Source organism: Mustela putorius, unplaced genomic scaffold (assembly GCF_011764305.1).
Source record: "Mustela putorius furo isolate JIRA1106 unplaced genomic scaffold, ASM1176430v1.1 tig00003834_pilon_pilon_pilon, whole genome shotgun sequence".
NCBI classification, from domain to species: Eukaryota; Metazoa; Chordata; class Mammalia; order Carnivora; family Mustelidae; genus Mustela; species Mustela putorius.
Window position 1 is genome coordinate 100,423,745 of NW_025421987.1, and position 23,978 is coordinate 100,447,722.

General features: G+C 41.3%; 1 protein-coding gene across 5 annotated transcripts in view; it reads right to left on the bottom strand.

Moving 5' to 3' along the window:
• Positions 1 to 23,978, bottom strand: part of CD86 (CD86 molecule) — a 64,048-nt gene that overhangs the window by 9,977 nt on the left and 30,093 nt on the right. For 3 of the 5 annotated variants that reach the window (XM_004745473.3, XM_013052689.2, XM_004745472.3), the window contains exons 2-5: positions 19,146 to 19,195; positions 6,845 to 7,180; positions 4,267 to 4,569; positions 549 to 698 (exon numbers count right to left, since the gene is read on the bottom strand). In XM_004745473.3, coding sequence (XP_004745530.1) covers positions 549 to 698; positions 4,267 to 4,569; positions 6,845 to 7,180; positions 19,146 to 19,195 — 839 coding nt within the window. Of the gene's footprint in view, positions 1 to 548; positions 699 to 4,266; positions 4,570 to 6,844; positions 7,181 to 19,059; positions 19,196 to 23,978 lie in introns of those variants that run through there. The other 2 variants (XM_013052690.2, XM_004745475.3) reach the window with 2 other exon arrangements.

Genomic DNA, 23,978 nt, shown 5'->3' on the forward strand with positions numbered 1-23,978 from the left:
AGATTTTTTTTTTCAGCATATTTGGTAATGGGTATGTAATATTTGGTAATCAATAAAAGTTAATTATTATTTTTAAAATGTCAGTGGGGAACAATTCATCCCACTCTTTTTTTCTCAGAAACCCAGATTTTAGAAATGAGAAAGGAAGTCTTTGTTCATCTAATCCTCCCCCTCCCCTGCCTCCCCAAGCTTCCCTGCTTGAACACTGCCAGGTCCTTAGCCATTGACATTTAGAAATGTTTTCACGATTTTACTTCATTGAATTTAGTAACTTCATGAAATGAGGTAGCTAAAGCAAGGAATAATCAGTTTTGTCTGGAAACCAAAAGTACATTTGTAGACCTTAGCTTAGAAATACTACCTTTCCCAGAAATCCAGAACAATGTTGAGTCCCATCTATACGGGCTCCAAACCCTGAGGGAAAACCTTTTCCTCCAACCACTTGCTGACTTTTTGCTAATCTGAGCTCAGCCAATGAGCTCTAGAAGGCAGCTGACCGGAGGTAGGTACAAAATGGCAGTCTGCAGAGGGGACAAGCACTGACTCACCACATTCGTGAGAGGGGCCAGGCTGCTTCTTCTTCCTTTTCCTTAGTGTTAGAAAGAACACCAACACCATCCCACACAAAAAGACCATTACAAGTAGAGCTGCAATCCAGAGGATGGGGTCTCGGGCAGGGGGGGGTTTCGTATGTGCATCTAGAAATGACCACAAGTTTTTAATCAGCCAGGAAGATTGATTATAAAAGGTTTATAATTACTGTCATCTTCATTTATAAGTCAGCATGTCCCCAGGGCTCTGCTGCCAGAGGAGCTTGAAATCCAAGATATGAGACCATAGAAGCCCCAGGCTTAGGGCCTTAGCAGCTTAGAACCAGTGCTTCTGGCCAAATGCCTGGACTAAGCTGTCTTCCCTTCCCAGAGGGTGGGATGACAATGACTGTGATCTAGAAGAAGAAAGCCAACCTGGCCCTTGGTTCTGCATGTGGGTGTGGTACCCAGGCTGAAGCTTTGAATGTACAGTCATCTGTGCAACACCCTGCTTCCTCAGCCCAGGTATAGCCAGGCCCGGGGTCCTGAAGTTTCCCTTGTAATAATTTCTCTATCCACTATCATCTCTAGATCAGGCTCCAGATACACCCCCCTTTGAACAAATATAACTGCTGCCTACCTCCAGTTTTGCTTGTTTGTTTTTTCCACTGAGGTCACAGTGGAAGAAACAGGGCTTTCAGAATGTATCACCTAGTAGAAAACCTTTGGTATCTCTTCATGACCTGAGGAATCAGGGTTAGAATCAGTTCCTGAGAGGTCAGGACTTTCTTCCTTGCACGGGGACTTCTAAGTTTCCAGGAAGTTGAAAAACAGACTTTGGGGGGGAGAGCTTAGAGCTGAGTGGTCTGTTTTAAAGACATTTGTGGGACTCATTCTGATGGTTAATCTCAAATTATAGGAAAATAATACCAGTTGACCTATTCGTTTAGCTGCAGTTGTGGTTCCTGGGATATTAGGAAAGGAGTTGCTGCATTGCAGGTCATATTCAACCCTTTTTGAGTCTGTCCAAGTTTTATCCTACTTGAGCCTGTTTGACATTCCCAGCAAATGCAGGTTGTATTTGATAACATGGAGATTGCTACCTTTTGACACCCAAAAAGTAACTTTGCTTCAGGGTCTATACTATCTCTGGTCAAGCCATAGAACAGGGATACAGAGAGGCAAGCCCTGGCTTCCTGAGGCAGCTGGAGCTGAAATATTTCTGAAGTTGGTGGGAGCTGGGAAGGTTTGGGCAGTATTTGAGAAACAACAGAAAGGTGAGTCATGATGAAGCGGCAGGGATTCATTTGTAGGAGCCAGGGCAGAGGACACCATGGCAGAAGGTCCCAGGGCATGTCATCTGTGGTGCTGCTGCTGGCTCCAAACAGGATCTGAGCCTCAAGCATAGCTTGAGAGAGAGGCTTCTTCTTCTTTTCTTTTCTTTTCTTTCTTTTCTTTCTTTCTCTCTCTCTTTCTTTTCTTTTCTTTTTTTTTTTTTCTTTTCTTTTTTTGGGCAGGGGACGGGGGAGAGGCTTCTATTAAGCCAAGGGAGGCCACAGTAGAAGAAATCAGGCTTCTGTGTAGCCTATTTACTGGGCTCTCAGAGGCAGAGATGTCTTAGCAGAAGGAAATCAGTACCAAGAATAGAGATTGGCTCACTGGTCAAGCCTACTGAGAGGCACTGGCTCCAGGGGCTGTCCACAAGAATGTGTCTATAGACCAAGTTATGTTTGAACAATGAGAGAGTAGGAGAAAGAAAGCTGCAAGGATGAAGCAAGGAGTGAGCTGGATGCCTTAGGAGAGGGAAAACCAAAGGACCAGAATTAGAGAAGGAGCTAAGGTAAGCAGAAGTCACACGTATAGGAAGAGAGGGGTCGGGATCAATAGAAACAGTGATAGAGGCAGTGCGAGTGCAGAGTGCCTTTATTTCAGCAGAGAAACTTGCAGTTACTTCTCCTCAAATGCGGGGTCTCAAACATGGATGTTCTCCCAGGGTAAAGCCAGGACTTTAAAATGTTAGGCTTCTACAATGTCCACAATAGCCAAACTATGGAAAGAACCTAGATGTCCACCAACAGATGAATGGATAAGGAAGATGTGGTATATATATATACAATGGAATACTATGCAGTCATTAAAAGAAATGAAATCTTGCCATTTGCGAGGACATGGGTTGAACTAGAGGGCTTTATGCTTAGCGAAATAAGTTAATCGGAGAGAGACAACTATCATATGATCTCCCTGATGTAAGAAAGTGGAGATGCAATGTGGGGGGTTTGGAGGGTAGGAAAAGAATAAATGAAACAAGATGGGATTGGAGGGAGACAAACCATAAGAGACTCTTAATCTCACAAAACAAACTGAGGGTTGGCGGGGGGAGGGGGTTTGGGGGAGTGCGGTGGGGCTATGGACATTGGGGAGGGTATGTGCTATGCTGAGTGCTGTGAAGTGTATAAACCTGGCGATTCACAGACCTGTACCCCTGGGGCTAATAATACAGTATATGTTTATTAAAAAATAAAAAATTATTTTAAAAAATGTTAGGCTTCTATTAGTGGACGCTGTTTAGTTTCAACCCCTTCCTCCAGCTGGACTGGACCCTGTACTATACTATCAACATGCTACAAGAATTTCTGCTTCTTAGTCTTTCCTTGATACATACACCCACCACCACCACCTGTACCCAAATCAAATACTGTTCATTGATTTTAGTCCTCCCACCTTCTAAGCCAGGATGCTGTCTGAGAATTCTTCTTTCTGTTCAGGAAACCACAAGTTTGATACCTGTCATCTCTTCACCATACTTTTATGTATTTTTTTAAACTTTTTTAGACGATTTTATTTATTTGAAAGAGAGTGAGTGAGCGGAAGAGAGAGAGCACGAGTGGGGGTAGGAGCAGAAAGAGAGGGAGAAGCAGATTTTCTGGCTGGGCGGGGAGCTGGACATGGGGCTTGATCCCAGGATCCCGAGATCATGACCTGAGCTGAAAGCAGACACTTCATTCAGTGAGCCACCCAGGGGGCCCTTCATGCTTTTAAAGCCCAGTTATCTTTTATAATGTTTTAAGGTCCCATTTCCTTTAGGAAGGCTTCTCTGGCCCTCAAGGAACCTACCTATCTCCAGAGGTCTATAAAACTGATTATCAGTCACTCTTGTTTTTAAATTTAGTTGTATATTTCCGTGGGATATGCTTTAGATCCTAATTCAATCTTTTAAAAATCCAGTTTTTCATGTGTGCACATTCTGTTGGAAGGTACTTGAGGGCAGAGAGCATGTCTTATACATTTTAGGATTCATGTCTACAGCCAACAACATCTAGAGTGACTCTGTACTCAAAGCATGTACCATATATACGAATGGATGGCTGGAAGGATGGGTGATGATGACGGTGCGTGTGTGTGTGTGTGTGTGTGTGTATGGAAGAATTCTAGCTGGAGGAATCTTGCATTTTCTGACTTAAACTTTAGAATCTTCTATCCAAAGGTAGCCCAAAAGACTGGGTCAGTTTCGGGGCTAAGAACAGATTTCCTTAAGTGCAGCCTCTGTTCATAGTCTCGGGGACCCTACAGCAACACTCAGATGAAGAGAGGAGCCCTCCAATTTGTTCCTTCCTAATAGTACCACAAAATGGCCCTGTTGGAGGCTTCCTGGCAAGCAGGACACGTTGAATGATCTGCATCAACCATTTGGGTATAATACCTGATGAAAGAAATAAAATTTGGGAAGCAGCTTTACCTATATTGTAAGGTAGGGAGTGAAGCTCCATTGTCTCAAGTTTCAGGACACAGGTGATGCTCACATTGCTTGCTTCAGGGACTGAAAAAGACAAGCTGATAGAAACGTTGTAGAGCTCTGTGACATTGCTTTGAGATTTTTTCATGGCAGTATCATACTTAGTAGTCGAATTCTCAGTTTTTAGCTTAAAATACATTTCCTTAGGTGCTGGGTAACCTTCTACAGATGAGCAGGTCAAATTAATGATGCCAGAATTTTCGGTTCTATTAGAAGTTACCATTATTTCAGGTTGACTGAAGTTAGCTGAAAGCAGAATAAAGATACAAAAAAAAAGAAATCAGTCTAAATTTAGATGTGTCAGAAGACAACTGCAAATAACTGGCTCTGATCTGGGAACTTCCTGGGGGCACACTTGGGAGCTTCTGGGTATCTAAAGTGTGGGCCTCAGTTCATGGAGAGAGCCACATACAGACCCCACATTTATTTTTCAGGAATGGAGTTTTGGGCCATGCTTACTTCCTGCTTACCCCAATCAGGGTGGGTAGTGCTTTCTGAGTGACAGGAGGGCTGAAATTGAGTCACCAAAGATTCACAGTGAAGTTATTGTTCTGAGGAGTGGAGTTTTGGGACAGAGAAGTAGTCTGACATTAGAACCCAGCTGTCTCATGGGGTACATTGCAGCTTGCCAGACTAAGGAAGCAGAAAGGGACGGACACTAACAGAGTTCATGGTGTTGGCATACTCTGGGTCGTATCTTCTAGAAACCCAAACAGGATAGTGATAATTGAGTGGATGGGATTTTGGATTTAGAAATTCAGAATATTGGTTTTGGGCATGACTGTCAAGCTTTCTTCATCATGCACTATAAGATGAAGGCCAAACCCAGCCATTTTTAGGGAAAATATATGACCTTGATAAACATAGAGCTTTTCTTGCCTTAGTTTGCCATTCAGATTTGATGGCTGTTGGAGATCACTGGCACCTAGCCCCTTCTGCTAGCAAAATCCTTGCAACTCTTCAAGAGTAGTTTTCAGGTTCTACATACTAATTTCTAATTTACTTTATTTCTCTAAAACCAATGATTTGCATGTCACTTTTCTAAGTTTTGCTGTATCAACACACTAATTAAGTACTCTGCTTGTACTTTATGCGGTTTATAGAAAGTGTTACCTCCTTTGGCCTCCTTAACAATATCTGTGAAATCACAGGTTGGATAAGTCAGCTATTGTTTTTCCTAATACATTTAAATAAATATAAAATTGTTAAAATAAAAAAAAGATCATGTCCACCTAAAACATACCATGTTCCTCAATAGTATCTGGCCATACCTTGAACACACTTATTTATCACTTGGTTAAATGTTCCAAAAGTCCTGCAGCCTCGTTTGAATCATACAAGGCTTAAAGGGAGGACTCCTCATTCTATTTCTACTTTTGCCTTTTCTTTATTCTATGGCTTCATAATCATTGCTGATCTGCCCTTTCCAGTTTCATCAAAAGTTAATATGGATCTAGTAATTGCACACCTGGGTATCTACCTTAGAGAAATGAAGACTTGGGTTCACACTTGTATATGTTTACAGCAGCTATTTATAATAACCCCAAACTGAAAAAAAAAAAAAAATCCCAATGTCTTTCTATGGGTTGAGTCAATAAAATAGAATGCTCCTCAGTGATAACAAGGAACAGGTTTTTGATACATGCAACAACTTAGATAAATCTCAAAGGCATTATGTGGAATAAAAGAAGCCAATCTTAAAAGGTGGCTCCATTTATATGATGTTCTCAAAAAAGATAAGACTCTAGGATGCAAAACAGGGTTTGTGGGTATGAAGAGGGCATGATTACAAAACAATAGCATGAAGAAATTTTTTGGGGGGTGATGGAAATGTTTTGTATCCTATTTATTGTAGTGGCTACATGAATCTATACATATGTTAACAGAACTGTGCATTAAAATAAAAAACAATTTTACTGCATTTTAATTAAGTCTGTAGTGATATTTAGGCTTTTCAAGGCCGGAAAAAAAGAGGAGCTGAATTGTCAGTTTGGGGATTATGTGTGCTGGGTTATTTCCCTTCTGTCTCCCGGGCTTTTGTTGGGCAACAAACAACTCGTAAGTAACCTCCAGGAGGTTGAAGGAAAAACCCAAATCAATCAGCTGTTATCTTTGCTAGGAGCTCTAGGCAAAGACTTAGTGGGTAAGAAATCTTGGACCAAAGGGAAAAGATGAATGTAGAAGAGATCTGAAGCCTGTATAGTTATATAAATTTAGTAATAGCCAAATTACCCATGGTTTTCCCTTAGACACATTAACTTGGTTCAGTTAGCTCTAGTTTGTACCCAAAGCAAATTCTTACTGATCCTTCAGAAGCAAACTATAAAAAGTACAAAAGATTTTCAGTTCCCTATCACCAAACCCTGCATTCCCTTCAAATGGATTTCCCAGAAATGACTGTTTCCTGCCTTCTCTCTACAGGTACCCCCACAAATCCTCCTCCGCCTCCCGCAACATTTCTCTGCTCATTGCAGTCCCATCGGAGAAGGCCAGGGATCTGAATGTGCCATTGACTACATACCAAGCACTGATAGGTCAGAGCTCATGTGATACAAGGGAACCAGTCCTTTGGACCCTTTATGATGAATGAAACATTGGTATGAGCCCTTGTCCTTGATCTGAATGTTGTGGAGTTTCAGGGTCCAATTGTCCTTGTCAAACGTTGTGCGGCCTTTATACTTGGGATGAACATTTTGAGGGTTCTCTTTGCCTTTGAATAGCTCATACAGAACCAGCTTATTCTGGTCCTGCCAAAATACTACCAACTCATCCACGCTTATGTTTTCAGAGTTTATAAAGAGGCATGGCAGTTCTCCAGTCTTGTTGAAATATGCTTGACTCTTCACAGAAGCAGCACCTAAAAAGGGAATGGTAGAGATTAGGGAAGGAGAAACAAGAAGGAAGAAAAACAACCCCGTTTCTCTTTATACAATACCCCATGTTATCTTACCAGTAATGATACTGAAGAACTAGGTATTAAACTCTGGAAAGTGCATATACATACTGGCATCTGGAGAATGGGACTTTTGTCCTCACTCTGCTGCTAACTAAATGTGGGCCTTGTGCAAACTGCAACTACCATGAGGCTCAGTTTCCTTAATCAGTTTAATGAAGGGGTGGTCTAAGGGTTCCAAGAATCTTTCTAGTACTATGGTTCTGTGAATTTAAATCCCATTCCAGGGAAAAACAGCAGAGTTAGACAAGGTATCCACCCATCTGTTAACCTTCCTTTAACCTGAATACCGATTCTCTTCACTGTAGCTGTTTTAAGCTCCGTTACTTCTATGCCATTACCAAAAGCTCTTCCTTCCCCTCCCCACCCCCTTATTCCTTGGCCTGTTATACTGAAAAGATTTCTGATAAAGGTAACAAATTTAATATCTGTCCCCCTCGTTATGCCTTACTAGTTGGGTATCACATTGAGTAATATATTTGAAATTCACATAGTTCCTGTTAGAGAGTTTTCCTCATGAATGCTGCTTCCATGGCCAGCTTGCCCAAGGATGTAAAACAGTTTGGAAATGACACAGTCAACCAAAGCCTCTATTTTCAGTGACCTCTCTAAGCTCTTTCAGGGATCAGAAGGAGAACTGGGCCTTCTGATGGTTGTTTTGGGATTGTGGTGGTCAAAGACCATTTAGCGTACATGAATGAAATGCTGGAAATGATTCATAGATGAGAAGGTGAGGATGTGCTTTTGGAGTATTGGGGAAACCCCAGGTACGAGACATTTGCTCTTCCCAGTATGCATTGCCAATGGAAATTTTTACAACCCCTGGAGGACATGCTGGGAGAGTTCAGAGAAAGGCTTTCACTCCCAAGGACGTATTGAAGTTTGTGGAAGGGATGTGTGCCACCTAACTCCTTAAATGTGATTGATTCTAAGGTTTGTAGGACCTGTTCTGGGTCACAGAAATATTTGAGAGTTGGCCAAGAAATTAAATAGTGGTGGGTGAGAAGAGCAGGGTTAGTGGGAAATGCTATTTCTTAGTTAATATATAGTTAAATGTTGCCCTGGGGAAAATGTTAGGGTGGGTTTTGAATAAAGCTTCATCATTGCAGAATTCAGTGAAGAGTCTTGACATTAAGGGCGAAAGGGGAGTTAGGTTGTTGAGAGAGATGAGAGGAGTTTCCTTTGAGGTGTTCTTTGAGGGCGGTAGGAGAAATTAAATTGATCTGATCAATGGTTTTCTCTTCTAAGAGGGAGTAGGACAAAGAACAGTGACACGCACCAGGCAAAATTGAACTGTCCACAGGGTGGCCCAGTGAGAACACATAATCAAGAAGGTTGGTGGTGGTTTGAATTCTAAGGGAAGAGGACTCAGGCCACTGTGAGTCTGCACAAGTTCAAATCATTGCCTATTGCATTTTGCTTGCTAGAAGACTATAAAGCACTTGGCAAGTGTAAAATGCAGCCTATGTATAGGATGTGTTCCGATATGGGAGGACAGTGGGAAAATTTACTGAGTACCTGGAACTGTGAAAAGGGAACAGAGGGAAGGTTTACTGTATTCAGCAATTGCCTTGCAAAGCAATCCTGGGGCTCCTGCTACTTCTTTGCTAAACTCTGAATGATAATGGAAGAGTGCCACCTGCTGTAAAAGCTTCTAAGCGGCTTCATCTCTGGAGAAACTCATTCTGGTTTTAGAGCAGATGAGCTAAGGGAGAAACCAAACTCAGAGCTGAAAATTCTCCCAGTTCACAGGTCAATGTTATATTATTCCTTACTGGTCAGCTGTACCTTCTGGGACTGGAAATGACTTCACTTTTGGCTTCTTCTCTCTTCTTGATTTATGACTATTTCTCTGCAGAACCTCACAGTATCTTTCCTTCCCACCAACTTTTTCCAGTAACAGACCAGTCCCAAATCTCTGACTTAGGTTCCTCCGCCCAAAGATTATAAGGGCTTTTCCTTACACCCATCTGACTGCCCCACTCCTCACCTACCAATCAAAAGTGTGGTTTGTGTTCTAAAGGCATGGGCATCACCAGGGAGCTGGGCAGAAATGTGGAATTTCTGTCCCCCCTTCCCCAGAAACACCTGCTGTTCAGAATCAGCATTTTAACAGTAGCTCAGTTTGAGAAGCTGCAAGAGAGTATCTCTACCTCTGTTTCCAGAGTAGAATAGAGAAAGTAATGATAGGAAAAATTTGTTCCTATCTGTCTTTTCTCCTTCTCTCCTCCCTCTGGGGTGGAAATATCACTGAGGTCCATTTTGAGTGGAACTGGAAGTATTTCACAATTTATACTCTTTAGTTCCTCACCAACCACTGCCTTCCATGACATCACTCAGAGCTATACACGGTGCACATCATGCTGATTCCTGATGATGTAGGCAAGATTTATCTCAAGGAGGCTTTAGTCCTCCCCTGCAATGGTACCACATCTTAGGTCACCCAGCTCCTGGAATCCCTGGGACTCCATTGGTGGGTACCTATTGAGATTCTCTCCCTTGCCCAGGACTTGGGTAATAGAGAAGGTCTGGGTCTAATTATAACTGATTGGTTGCTATGATGATTTCAGGAGCCAGGCACACAAGATCCATCTAGACAACTCCCTAAGCAGATAGAGAAGTTGGTTCCTAAACAATATACTGTTTGAATGTTACACAAAAACTGCAGTCTTCTAATCTTGTGAGATCTCTGACTACCCCTGGGACTTAAGTCTTCCCTGGCCATTACCCCAAATGCACATCTCATAAATTCAAGAACCATCTTTTCCTCAAGTTACTACAGTCATCTGTACTCATAAATTGTTCCTCTTTTACTAAACTTTCTTCAAAGCTTTACTAGGTCTTCTGGAAATCTTGTTCCATTATAATGAACTCCTCTGTATCTTCAACTCTCCAGCAAATATGTCCCATAAGGTTATGCTTTTGTTGAAATCTGGCCCTACCTAAAGGACAACACTTGTCCTTAGACACTGCCTGTTTTACCACATTTCACAGAGAGCTTGAGTAACAACATCCTTCCCATTTTGAGGTGCCCACCTCTCTCACTGCTGGTCGCTACTAATCATTTGTCATTACTTCTCTGTTCACTGAGGATTTTGGCAGTCGACATAAGGTTCTTCTTTCCAACTATTACTGTCAGTTTGAGCTATTTCGGCATGGATAAATTCCCCAACAACCTTGCTTCAAAGTTCTTTGGTCTTTACCATTTCAAAGATCTTCATACGCAGGCTATTTCAGCAGCTCCTGTCCCATGACATGAATGTATACATATGTTAACACCAAGAACCTTTTCACCAAGAACAGCTCTAATCCTAAAATCTTAAACCTCAATGTACCCTATCTCTGTCCACAAGATGTCTCCCTCCAAGATTTGCCCTTTATTACCCCACCAACATTTGTTCTTTGACTTCATCAAGACTTCAGCTCTAGTCAGTTTAGCCCCTGCAGTGCAGTGCTTTTCAAAAGGCTTCTCTGCAATATTGGAAATGTTCTATATTTGTGCTGACCAACGTGAGAGTCACCAGACACTGTAGCCTTTGAGCACTTGATATGTAGCCAGTGTGACTGAGAAGGTGGAGTTTTAATCTTTTAAATTTTTAATTAATTTAAATTTAAATGGCCCCATGGAACTAGTGGGATTCATATTAGACAGCACAGCAAACCTTTCCAATCATTCTGTTGCCAAAAAACTTGCCCCTTTGTGCAGAATTCATCCTAAAAACACTTCACTTTTGATGTACATGCTAGTTCTTATAACTAAATGTTTGAGGAATACTGGAGGAACTTACTCAATTGTTCAGACTGATGATATCACAAACCTGTTCCCATCCCATTTAATTTGTTCTGTGGGCTGCTTACCCTGCTCACTGCCCTCTCCCTTCCTCATCGTAGTTACTTCAGCAATTCCCTTTGCTAATGCTTTTAGTTTCTTTTTCTCTTATAGTCAAACTCCCTGAACGAGTAAGTAGCAATCGCTGCCTCCACCCCCAGCCTCTGTACCCAACCTCGGTGCCAAAACTTCCCTCACAAAGGTTGTCAGTGACTTCCCACCAGTGCCAAATTCAGAGCTCTTTTCAGACCTCCTGTTATTTGACCACTCTGCTGAATGTCACAGTGTTGGTCTTACCTACTTCCTGAAACTCTCTTCATTCCCATTCTCTGACCTCTTGGTCAGTTTTCTCTGATCACTCCTTAAATGCTATCTCAAGTACCTGTTCTTGATCTTCTTACTCTCCACATTCTCTGGTTTTTCTCTTCTCCCCCCTTGGATTCAACTGCTGACTATAAGCTAATAATTCACAGATGCTTATTTCCAGCCAATCACTTGCCCTAGAGCTCCAGATATCCATATTCAATGTTTTGCTGGATACTGCTGTTTATATAGCAACAGATACTCTCTTCCTCCCCTGTCCTCCATCTCAGTGAGATGATCCCCCACTTGCTGCTGTCAGTACTTATCTGAACCATCTGTAGAAAGGGTCTGCACAGATGTGGCTGAGGAGATGTAAAACTATGATAACCAGAGCTAAACTCTAATATGGATAAGAAAAGGGTGAGGAGACAATATGAAGCAAAGAAAAGTACCAGAGAAAAATGGTACTTTGTGTTTATCCAGAAATCTTGTAGACATTGTCTTTTAGGTATGACAAAAACTTTTTGCTTGATCAAACTTTATTCAGGCTCCTAATCCACTCCTCAGTCCATCTGTGCACATCCTTGTAAAACCCAGTTTTAGTAGGAACCCTGCTAAGAACCCGGTTTAACCAGAATCCCCAACCTTGCTACCTGATTATGCTTGAATCTGATCGGTTCCTCATCCTCCACAATCCCCCAGGTGATGTCTGTTTGCCCTGGCATGTCCTTAGCAAGAATTAAGTGGGTTTGGGCAGAATCCCTCCTTATCCTTATTTCCCCTTAGTAATTTTCCAACCATTGACCACCCCCCATCCTGCCCCACCTTTCTTCTTGGTTATAAATTCCCACCTGCCCATGCTATATTTGGAGTTGAGCCAAATATCTCTCCGTCATTGTAAAATCCCTTTGCAGTGGTCCGTATGCTTATCTCAATAGCACTCCCACCCCTTAGATAAAGTCTTCCTTACTGTGCTTTAACAAGAGGCATCCAGTATTTTTTTCGTTAACAGTAAACTAAAGAGAGATCCTGTGTTCTAGAACAGGGATGGTTCTTCAGGAGATTTCATGGCCTACATGATATTTCTACTAAAACAAGCTTTGCTTTCAAGTTTACCATGTATCCTATTATCTACATAAACATACAGATAATATATATATATATATATATTCACATATTATACACAATATCTGTATATATTTTATAAAATTATAAAAAATACTGTTTTATGAAATATGATCTATTAAAATTTATGAACCATCATATAATATAAAATGGAAAACACATCAGTATATGTTAAAAAAACAACAACAACAACCCAGCTCCTTCAAGGCAGAAGTCGTCAGGCCATACTACCCGCAGCCCCTCATGGTTGCTATTGTGCGTCTTCCTCCTAGGTGCCCCTTATTCACAGAAGATCTGAGTACCTGGCATGCTGCAGCCAACTTCTCCTGCCTTCTCCTTCACTGCCCCTGCCCAGGTGATTTCAGCCTCATGCACACAGTGCCGAGCCTCTCACTTTCTTGTCCTATTCCTCTCCAATAGTCTTGTTGTCCACTCTGTCCCAGTCATTTTTTCCTTGGACCAGACCCAAGACCAAAGTGCTCCCTCTCTATCTCCTGAAAACTCTCAATATTAAGCACCTCACCTTATGACGACCACCTCCCATCTTTTTATTTAATTCCTCCTTAATTAATACCACCACTCCATCAATTCTTTTGCCTCACTGAGACTGATTATGAATTGGGATATTTTTCACTGGGTCTGCAGATAGTAACCTTGACCAAACCCCCATTACTGCTTGATTGGATAATTGCAATTGCTTCTTAATTGTCCACTTTCATCCTTGCCCCCAAGTCTAGTTCCTCAAGCCAAAACCATCCTTTAGATGACATAATTCTCCTGTTCAGAAGTCCCTGATGACCTCCCACCACAATGAAAATTAAATCCAAATCCTTTCCCATCACACTGAGAACTAAATCCAAAAATCCTTTCCTGGCCTACAAGGTTTCATGTAATCTGATCCCTGGTACCTTCCAAAGCCCTTTCCCTCGCTCAGCTCCAGCCACACTGGCTTCCTTGTTATTCCTCCCAAAGGCAGGCACACTCTATCCCAAGGCCTTTTCTCATATTAATCCCTCTGCCTAGAAGACCCTTCCTCCATACAATCTCATAGTTATTTCTCCATTTCATATAGGTCTTTCATAAAATGCTACCCACTCAAAGAGTTCTCTGACCATCCTATTGAAGATAACATCCTTGTCACTCCTTATTCCTGACATTGAATTATTTTTTATCAGAGTACTTATTATGACCTGACATGATGTGGTATGTTGGTTACTGTCTGTTTCTCCTGAGTAATCTAACTTCTAGTTAAAAACCCATGTTAATTTTTTTAGTTCTGACCCTAGGCAATTACAAAGGTTCTACCTGGCAGGCTTCATGGGGGAAAACTGTCCTCCCCACACCAGATTTAGTGCACAGGTCATGCACAGCAGTGTCTAATGGGAGTTGGAGTCAAAACTCAAGATCTGTGGCTAGTCATGCTAATTCACATATTTACATTCATAGCCCAGGCACCTTTATTCCTAGATTTCTTTATCTGAGGCCTCAAGTAGAGGTCTGCTTCAAGTGCCTCTGCTGAGGGCTCCTTATATTGGGGAGGAGGGAGAGCCTTGAAGACACTTTCTTCATGATGACTCATTATGTCCACCCCGACACTTGCCCTCATCTTTCTTCCCTACGCCTGCCCCAGGGTCCATACACTGCTGGAATCTTTTGCTCTGGGCTCCCTCAACAATGAGAAGCACCCCCTCTATCTATGCTGATCCATCGGATCCTTGGTTGGCATGCTGTACACAGAGAGAAAGAAGTAATAATGTGGAACAACAGATTAATAAGAGTCATGAACAGTTCGTCTGAGAAGCTCTAGAGTTTCTTGAAAAGAGGATGGAGGGAATGGTAGATAAACAATGGTTGAAGAGATAAGACTGTAAATTTTCATATTGAGCAGGACATGAGTCTTTAGATCAAAAGGGCATTCTAAGTACCAAGCAAGATATATGAAAATAAATCCACACCTAGAAATATTGTGGTAAAGCTGCTAAACATTAAGCATAAAATATTTTTTCAAACTTACAAGCCCATTCTTTAAAAACTAGAGAAAGAATACCTATAAAACAATGACAATTAGACTGAAAGCTAAGCCAGTGGGGCCATAACTTCTAAATGAATAAAATATACATGTGCACACACACAAAATAAAGCAAATTGTATTTTCAATTCAATGGACTAATACAATTTCAAAAATTATAAAAATGAGAAAAATTTAGAAACTTTAGAAAGTATGTATGAAAGAACATTGAGTAAAACATATTCAGAGATTTGCATATATATTGTGATCATGACGATATATAACTATTTTTACTCTCTTGTCTGTTTTATAGAAAGAGCCAGAAAAGTGATTTTTAAAGGGAGAAAGGTGACCAGGTGATGGGTATTAAGGAGGGTGTGTGTGGTGATGAGCACTGGGTGTAATAAGCAATTAATGGATCGTTGAACACTACAACAAAAACTTATGATGTACCACATGCTGGCTAACTGAACATAATGAAAAATTTAAAAATTTAAATAAATAAATAAATAAATGGAGAAAAGAGTTGCATAGTTTTTAATAGAGACATCTGTAAGATGAAGAAATGAAAGAAAGTGAAAATGAAACCAAGAATGGGTAAATACTCTCAGGGGGGTTAAAATTATTTTCACAGCTTTGAGGCCCGGAACTTGGCCCAGTGGCCTGGCAATGTAAGACGGGTCACCTCCATGGAATTGATCAGCTCTAGCGATAAAATCTTGTTTATAGAATAAGGCCTACAAGTGTTTGTTTTTGTTTCCGTAAATCTCAACAGTCCCAGTGTGGAGGGTGGGGGGCAAAATCCAGAGTTACATATTCTGGAAATGGTATTAGGATCTCTCACAAAGGAAAAACAAACCACAGTCTGTCAAACTCCTGCTCCTTTCTGAAGGAGTCTATCTACTACCATTGCAGCCTCCCTATTCCCTATTCAAATGGAGCAGGACATGGGTCCTCAGATCAAAAGTGCATTCATTCTAAGTACCAAGCAAGATAAATGAAAATAAATCCACACCTAGAAAAAGTCTCTGTTCCCACTTTCATTCTTGTTTTCAAACAACCCTATACTTACCCTATTCAGTGACTATCTTCCTCTAAATTATCATGACTGACAGCCCATACTCTTTGAAACTTACTGAGCACACTACTAGAATGATTAATTACATTGGGGGTAAGATACTCCCTACTGGGTAGCATAATGTATTTCAAAAGACCCTGAAACAGTAGCTTACCATGAAGGAGTGACTCCAATATGAGAACTATTAGGCTTCATGACAATTCTTTGGGAATTTTGGAATTAAGTATGAATAATCTGTTCACCTCCAGGTGGTAATTTTAGTGACCACTATCAACAGTAGCAGGAAACAGAAGTAAACGTAACCATATACACATAATTCCCATGCAGTCATCCATTGGGAACCTGCAAGAATCTGAGATTGGGGGAACAGTGGACATTTCCATATGATGTGGGATGAAGGCTTAAGCTAATTTTGTGTAAATTTTAAAGTGAATAAAGATTTTCCACCATACTCCGGGTACATTCCTTGAACCTGAGGTTTTGTTCAAGAGAAATGGGAAGCACTATGACCCGGAGAAACCCCAGCCAGTAAGAGAGCCACCATCAAAAGTCAAAATGGGAAGAAATTTCCTTCTGACCTGTGAACTAGTGATTTTCCAAATACCACTCTGGCCCCAGCGTAAAGAGTTACAGAGGTGCTGGGCTAGCAGCAAACAGAACTTGAGATTTAAAGGTGCCTTGCAAGTTGCACTTAGAAATTCCTTTATCTTTGTAAATACAAAGCACAAATTGTAACCTAATTCTGCAAAGCCCTCCTGCCCTTTTCAGTCTTAAACTTTCATCTAGTTTTCACTGCAAGGGCAGGGGCAGCAACTCTAATGTCTAATTTCCCTGACTAGGGGAGGACATATGGGAGAGAGGAAAAACAGAATTATTTTGCTGCACTGTTTTCCCTCCGCCATCAAATAAATTATTCAACCCTACATTTTTGCTGTGGATTAACCTGGCCAATTGCATCTCCTTTTTTCCCTTGAATGCCTGCCTGTGGCCAGGTCAGTGCTCACCGGCCCAGTATACAGAGATGCATCCTGAGAAGAAAGATAAAATTGAAGTTGACTTTTTTTTCTTTCTTTAAAAAATAATGGTATCTGGGTTTTTTTTGTTTTGTTTTTTTGTTTTGTTTTGTTTTGTTTTTCTTGTTGCTGTTTTTAATAGCATGTGAAATATTGGCAATGTGATATTCTGATCTGGTGTCACCATTTCCTATCTCAGCATTGAAATTTATACCACCAAATATATAATCACTGATTCTTTTACGGCCATAAATCTTAAGCAGTTACCATTTGGGGAGGTTACTTTTAGGGTTTCAATATTGGTAATTCTCTTTTCTGAGGCTAAGAAGTATCCAAGCAGTATACTTTGAAACTTCAAAAGCAAGGCAAGGGCAAAAGTGACATCTGGACTCAGTTTTGATAGGGCTTCTCAGCTTTATTCTCACTTTCAGTGTGCAAAGTCAGAAAGTTTGGGGGGAAATGGCATCAAACTTTTCTAAAAATTTGCTTCTAGGCCCTTTTTCTTCATTTTTTCCCAGGTCATAAGAGCTAGGCTGGTCACTGCAATGAGTAATTTGGGGCCCAAGCATTAGGGACAGATGATGTGTTGACTGCAGGGAAGGTGATGGACGTGCTCCTGAGGAGCTTGTGAACTTGGCTGAGGGATAAGTGACATTATCCACTAAAGCTGTTTGGGTCTCCACGGAACAAATCCTACCAATTATGAATAGTTCATGGGAAAGAGTTGGAAGAAGCAGTATAATGTCAAGGTTAAGTGAGCAGATGCTGAATCTATACGTGTGGAGCGAATCCAAGCCTTGCCACTCCTTACCTATGTTGATCTTAGACAAATTACTTAACCTCTCTGGGCTTTAGCTTCCACATCTATATGCAAGTTACTGTGATTTTTAAATAAGTTATCATTTATAAAACTCTTAGAACAGTACCTGGCACAAAGTAACTGCTACATCTAAGTATTTGTCAAGTAAATAGAATAAGAAGTGGATGGGAAGGGCTTTCTGCTGGATAATGTTCTCCAGAGCCTTGTCTTGTGCCCTTCCTCACAGTTAGCAGGCCCTGGGAAGTAGAAGGTTCTGTTCTGACCTATAGTACTGGAGTGGTCAGTTAGCACATATATAGACCTCCCACCCATGGACTCAACAGTTTCCAAGGGGCTAAGCAGAACACAGAAATCCCAGCAAGCATCATTCTGAGGGAGCATCTCTCCCTAAAGTCTTGGCTCCTTGCCACACACAGGAGGCAGGAGGACATCGGCCAAGGGCCTGGTGCAGAGCCGTCAGGAGGATGTGAACTCATGGGCAGACCAGTTAGTTAAGGGCAGCTGCCTGCTGCTGTGGCCAAGCTCAGGCTCAGCTCACCACCCTCCCCCACCCCCGCCACTGTGCCCCACATCAAGACTGGGATGGCTTCTCTCTCTGTAAAGAGGGTGGGGAAGATGTGCCGCAGGAAGGGGCAGCGGGGAGAGGAGAAACTGAAGTCGCCCAGTCACAGGATGTGTGGCAGGAACCTCAGCCAACCCCAGGTTATAGATGAAGAAACTGAAACTCAGAGAGGAGCAGCAAACAGGGAAGATCTGAGTCTTGTGAGGCCGACTCTTCTAAAACTTCTTCTTTGAGGGAGGGAGGGGGGGAGTGCTCTTGAAGAGACAGAATATAGATTTCATGTACAAAATGCCTATGGCCACTACACTGCCAGCCAACAGAAGGAGAACATGATGGAGGGGAAAGTCGCAGTGGAAAGAGACAGTGGTCTTAACTATTGTGGTTAAAATACCATACTTATGAAGATTATACCAAAGAATAAGATATGTGACCACACTGCTAGGGCCCCTAACAGAAGCTTGGAGGGGACTTTGCGAAAGGCTTGTATAAGTGAGAAACCCTGAAGATCAGCTTCATTTACTTCATGGTGACTCAGTTGCTGTTAACTAGCTGAAGGTCACTGAAGTAGGGAGTAGCAGAGCTGGGCTTCTGGGTCCTCCCAGTAAGCAGGGGCCACTGTGATCTATGGGCATCAACTGGTAGAGCAGGCTGTGGAGGAGGAGAGGGAAGGCAGGGAACATGGAAACCAATATTCCCTAATAGAAGGCTTTTAGAAGCCCATTGACTGTTTTCTAAAACCCTGAGAATGCCAGGAATGGGAATAGAGAAGACCAGAAGGAAATATCTATGGAGCAAAAGAGTTAAGCCTTGGGGGTGTCGGAGCAGGGGTCTTTCCCTAATTCCCTGGGTGCTGCTGGATAGGCCAGTCTACCCTACTTTGTGCATTCAGTACCATAGGAGGAAGAGGACAGAGGGTGGGGCACCATCCCAGGCTAGACCTCCTATAACATGATGCCTCTTTCTTCTCCAGGAAAGTTTTTTTTCTTTTTCTTTTTTTTTCCCATGTGGTTTTATGCAACACTGGAAAGAAAGAAGTAAAACCCACCTAGTCTCAGGCCCAGTCTTGCAGTGGCCAGTTCATCAGAAGACATAGTAGGATTCTAGGACTTTAAAAAGCCAAAAGGTTCTTACCATAGAGCAGGAGGGCCATCACAAGGAGAGTGTTACTCAGTCCCATAGTGCTAGAATTAAAAAAAAGAAAAGATAGAACTTGATTAGAAAATGACTAAAAACCAAAACATGACAAGTGGAGCCTGGGGTTTGCTTGGGCCCATGCGTGTAGCAGATAAGCCCTACATCCCAGGCTCCCTGAGGTTCGATGGGTCATGTGATTAGGTTCTGGCCAATGGAATTGTGGGCAGAAAAGAAAGATGTTATTTCCAGACCTGCCACTAAAGCATCTCTCTCTTTCCTCCTTTTCCTGCCTTCTTGATGCAGAGAATTCAGAGAGTCCAAGGTCCTAGAAGATGGCAAAGCCTCACTATTAAAGGAAGCTGGATCAGTGAACAAATTGATAAAGCAGCTCTTTCTACCCTAAAGCGATCCATACTGGACTGTGACATGAGCAAAACATAAACTTCAATTGTGTCAAGCTAGTGAAACTTGGGGGATTGTTTATTGGAATAGCTAGCATTACTTACCTTGACCAAGACAATGGCTATGATGGGACAAATGAAGTGTATTTATGTTTAGAAATTGACTTGCCTTTGGTTTCCCTGTGATTCTCAAACTTTACTGTGCATAAAAATGATCTGGAAGATCATGTTAAAGCCATTATCTGGGTCTTGTCCACGGAGATTCTGATTTAGTAGGCTCCGTGAAAGCCACATCAAGAAACTCACAGGTGATACTGTGCTGCTGGCCTAAGGACCCCACTTTGAGAACATGATAAGCCAAGGAAAACAGCACGCATTGCTTTATAACGTCTAACCTCTCTTTCTTCCTCTCCCTCCCTCCTTTCCTCTTCACTCACCCACTTATTCCAACTTAGACCAAAAAGGCTGCAGAGCGGCTTACAGTATAGCCCAGAATAGTGGAGAATGACCAAAACTAGAAATAGCTAAAAAGCCAACCAAGTGCAAGTATATAAAATGGAGCCTGGTACAAGTCCAGTGCTAAATGTTTACCATTTAGAAATCTGCCTACCCTGTATGGTTCAGGTCACAAGTTTGGCCTATATCCTTTTAACAGCTGATGTGAAAATGAAAACCTAATCAGTAAATTTACAGATCTATCCATTAGGATAAAACAAACCAATGTTCAGGAGAAGATGCAAAACTCTTTGTGATCCAATAGCAGAAATTTCATCCTTGGGGGTGGTGTGGCTAGAAGCCATTCCTGGTCCCTTTGGGTTATGCTAGATACCCTTCCTCTCTGCTCTCATAGCACTCAGCATGGGGCTTTGGGCTAAAATTGTCTGCTAAGTTTCTTCCCTTCTAGACTATAACCTATCTTTTTAGTTTAAAAATTTTGATTAGATCATACTTGCACATAGTATTAAATTTTAAAAGTACAGGGGATAAATAGTGGAAACCAAGTTTTTCTCCTAATCTTGTCCGCTAGCTATCAAGTTTTCTCCCACAGACATGACTGGAGAGACCACTGTTACCTGTTAACAGCTTCATGCCTCTACTTGCAGTTATTTTAGGCAAAACAAAATAAAAACATCGACCCATATTCTTTTTTTCATTTTATTTTTAAACACAAACAATAGCACTTTATACACAATTTTGCACACTGGCCACTACTTTAGAGATTCTGTATTAACTACATCTTCATTCTAACAGTTACATATTCTGTTATATTCTACTGAGTGACAATAATTTATTTTACCAGCCTCTATCAAGGGACATTTAGGTTTTTGCAGTATTCTGCTGCAATGAAAAACCTTGATCATATGCCAAAACACGTATGTGGGAGTAAGCTATCTTCCTTGAAGTAGAAATGGTTTGACCAAAGGGTCAAAGGGTAAATGTAATTTTAATCTTCAAAGACACTGAAAAATTGTTCTCCCCTAAAATTAAATATTTATGCTCCCCCACAACAAAAAAGCATAACTATTTTCACAGAGCATGTTTTCTATCCTGTGATCTTTACCAAAAGGGAGAGTTAAAATGACATCTCATTGTCATTTTTAAAAATTATTTTTCATTGTGGTAAAATGCACATAATATAAAATTTATCATTTACTCATTTTTTATGTGTACAGTGGTGTTAAGCACAATGTTGTGCAACCATCACCACTATCCATCTCTAGAACTCTTCATCTTGCAAAACTGAAACTCCTTACTTTACTAAGCACTGACTCCCTGTTCTCTCCTCCACCCAGGCCCTGGAAACCACCATTCCATCATCTGTCTCCATGAATTTAACTACTCTAGCGACCTAACTGGAATCGTACAGTGTTTGTCTTTTTGTGATTGGCTAATTTCACTTAGCATAATTTATTTGAGGTTCATCCATGTTGTAGCATATGTCAAAATTTTTTTCATTTTTAAAGCTGAATAATATCTGCACTGCATGTATACCCCACTTTGTATATCCATTTATCTGTTGATGGATATTTGAGTTGCTTCCACCTTTTGGCTATTGTGAATAACGCTGTTGTGAACATGGGTGTACAAATATCTCTTTGAGGCCTTGCTTTCATTTCTTTCGGGCGTATAGTCAGAAGTGGAATTACTGGATCATATGGCAATTCTATTTTTAATTTTTGAGGAACTGACATTCTGTTTTCCACAGCAGCTGCATAATGTTATATTCCCATTAACAGTGCAGAATTGCCCTGTTGCAATTTCTCCACATTTTTGTCAACACCTGTTATTTTTGTTTCCTTATGGTATCCATCCTAATGGATGTGAGGTGGTGCTTACTGTAATTTTAAAATTAATTTCCTTTATTATGACTTTGAACATCTTTTCAAATGTATTAGAGATAATCTTTCTTTCTTTCTTTCTTTCTTTCTTTCTTTCTTTCTTTTTAGAGAGAGGGAGATAGAGATGGGGGGAGTGGCAGAGGGAGAGGGTGAAAGAGAATCCCAGGTGGGCTCCAAGCCCAGGGTGGAGCTGGATGCAGGCTTGATCTCACAACCCTGAGATCATGACCCAAGATTAAATCAAAAGCTGGACGCCCAACTGACTGAGCCACCCATGCCCCAAGAGATAATGTTTCTTGTTCCATGTACTGTGCATATATTTCTTCTACCTACTTTTAATTAGAGACTTTGGGTTTTTTATAAATTTCTCTTAACTTGCAGGAGCTCTTTAATATTTTTTTAAAAATAGTGTTCATTAGTAACTAGTTAGAAAGGTAGTGCTTTGTGACTATGAGTTACACATATATTCAGTTACTAAAGGATACAGTGGGTATTCAGTATATGAAACTCACACTTGCTCCTGATTACTCTCTTTTCTCTCTCCCAACAATTTCAGTAGGTTACAGAGCTTGGGCTTTAACTCTTGGGCCAAAGCTGACACCACTCAATGGTAGAGCCTGGAAAGAGATTTCTCTGTTTGATTCCTATGGACTTCCTCATACTAAATCACCACCAGCATCCTGTTTGTCATAGAATCTGAGGACTAGGAATCCTTTAAATCTGAACTCCCATCTAATATAGGAATCTCCCATTGTTTACAAACCAAAAATCAGCATGCCTGACCCAACCAAAGATTTGTCTTTCCTCAGGGCAATGTATTGAGCAGGGACACAAAATCAAATTATATTTCACTCTAAATTTAACAAATACCTTTGATTCAAATTATTACATGGTTCAGTATGGCCCACGGTATTTTGGACAAATTATGTCTATAATTCATGCACTGGGGAGAAGCGCTGTGTATGACAAGGAAATCAATACCATTTTAACTTCTCTATTTGGAAATTCTCTCTTCCCCTGAGCAAGAAATGGCCTCTCCTTAACTTCCTCTTATTAATACTGGTGTCATTCTCTGGAGCTATGCAGAGAAACCTTAATACACTTCTGACAAAGTCCTTTAAGAATTTGGGGACAGAGATCACATCCCTCCTCAAAATCCTGGCCCAGCAGAGAGTCTTTCTAATAAACTTTACCAACATTAATTTGAAGATTGGATCCTGTCCTGTCCTGGATAGCACTTTGGATACTTCATTTGTCAGAGACCCTAATAAAATACAGTGCTAAAATGCTTGAGATTGACATGTTCCTCTACACGCCATGTGAAGATCTTCTCTCAACTCTAGCCATGGAATATGTGTGAGGATGGGGGCTTAGGTTAGGGAACCAGTTTCTTCAATGTTGTTGTTTCTGAAGAAGAGCAGAAATATCACTGTTTCCTCAGGAATGAACTCTCAACCACAACCACGAGTCATTGCTTTCTCCAGAGGGCCTGAGAAGTAGAAATACTGGCTTTTGAAGGGAGGGAGCAAAAAGGGGAATGGGAGAGGAAAGAACCTAAGAATTTACGGGGGGGATTCTCTGAGAAGAGATTTCTGTCAGCTGTGTTCAGAATAAGGTCTGTAGGTCGGTGAACTAGACAATAATTTAAAGCAAGTAGCCTCCATGTAGCTGAATGTTCACTACAGAAACCAAAGAGCTCCTACTGTACAGCACTTTTCCTTACTATATATATGCCTGACCCATCATGGACCGTGAGTGAGAGGCAGCTGAATGACTAGTTACAGTCTTATTCCTCATAGCAAAGTGGGATTACTTACCCCCTCCCCACATTGCAGATGAATAAATGGAGCCTCAGAGAGGTTAGGGAACTTGCCCTAGCCACCCAGTAGTAAGTGATAGAGTTGAGGTTTAAACCTACACAGCTTCATTGTGTTCTTTTTAACACTGGTATAGTTGAGCAGTTCCAGCCAGTTTCAGTGGGGCTGTGGGAGCAAGGGGAGAGGATTCTGATTCTACCTACTCTTAGTGTACTGGGGGAGCAGCACATTCCAAAGGCCAGATGTGAGGGTAGCTCCTGGGATCAGAGTGCA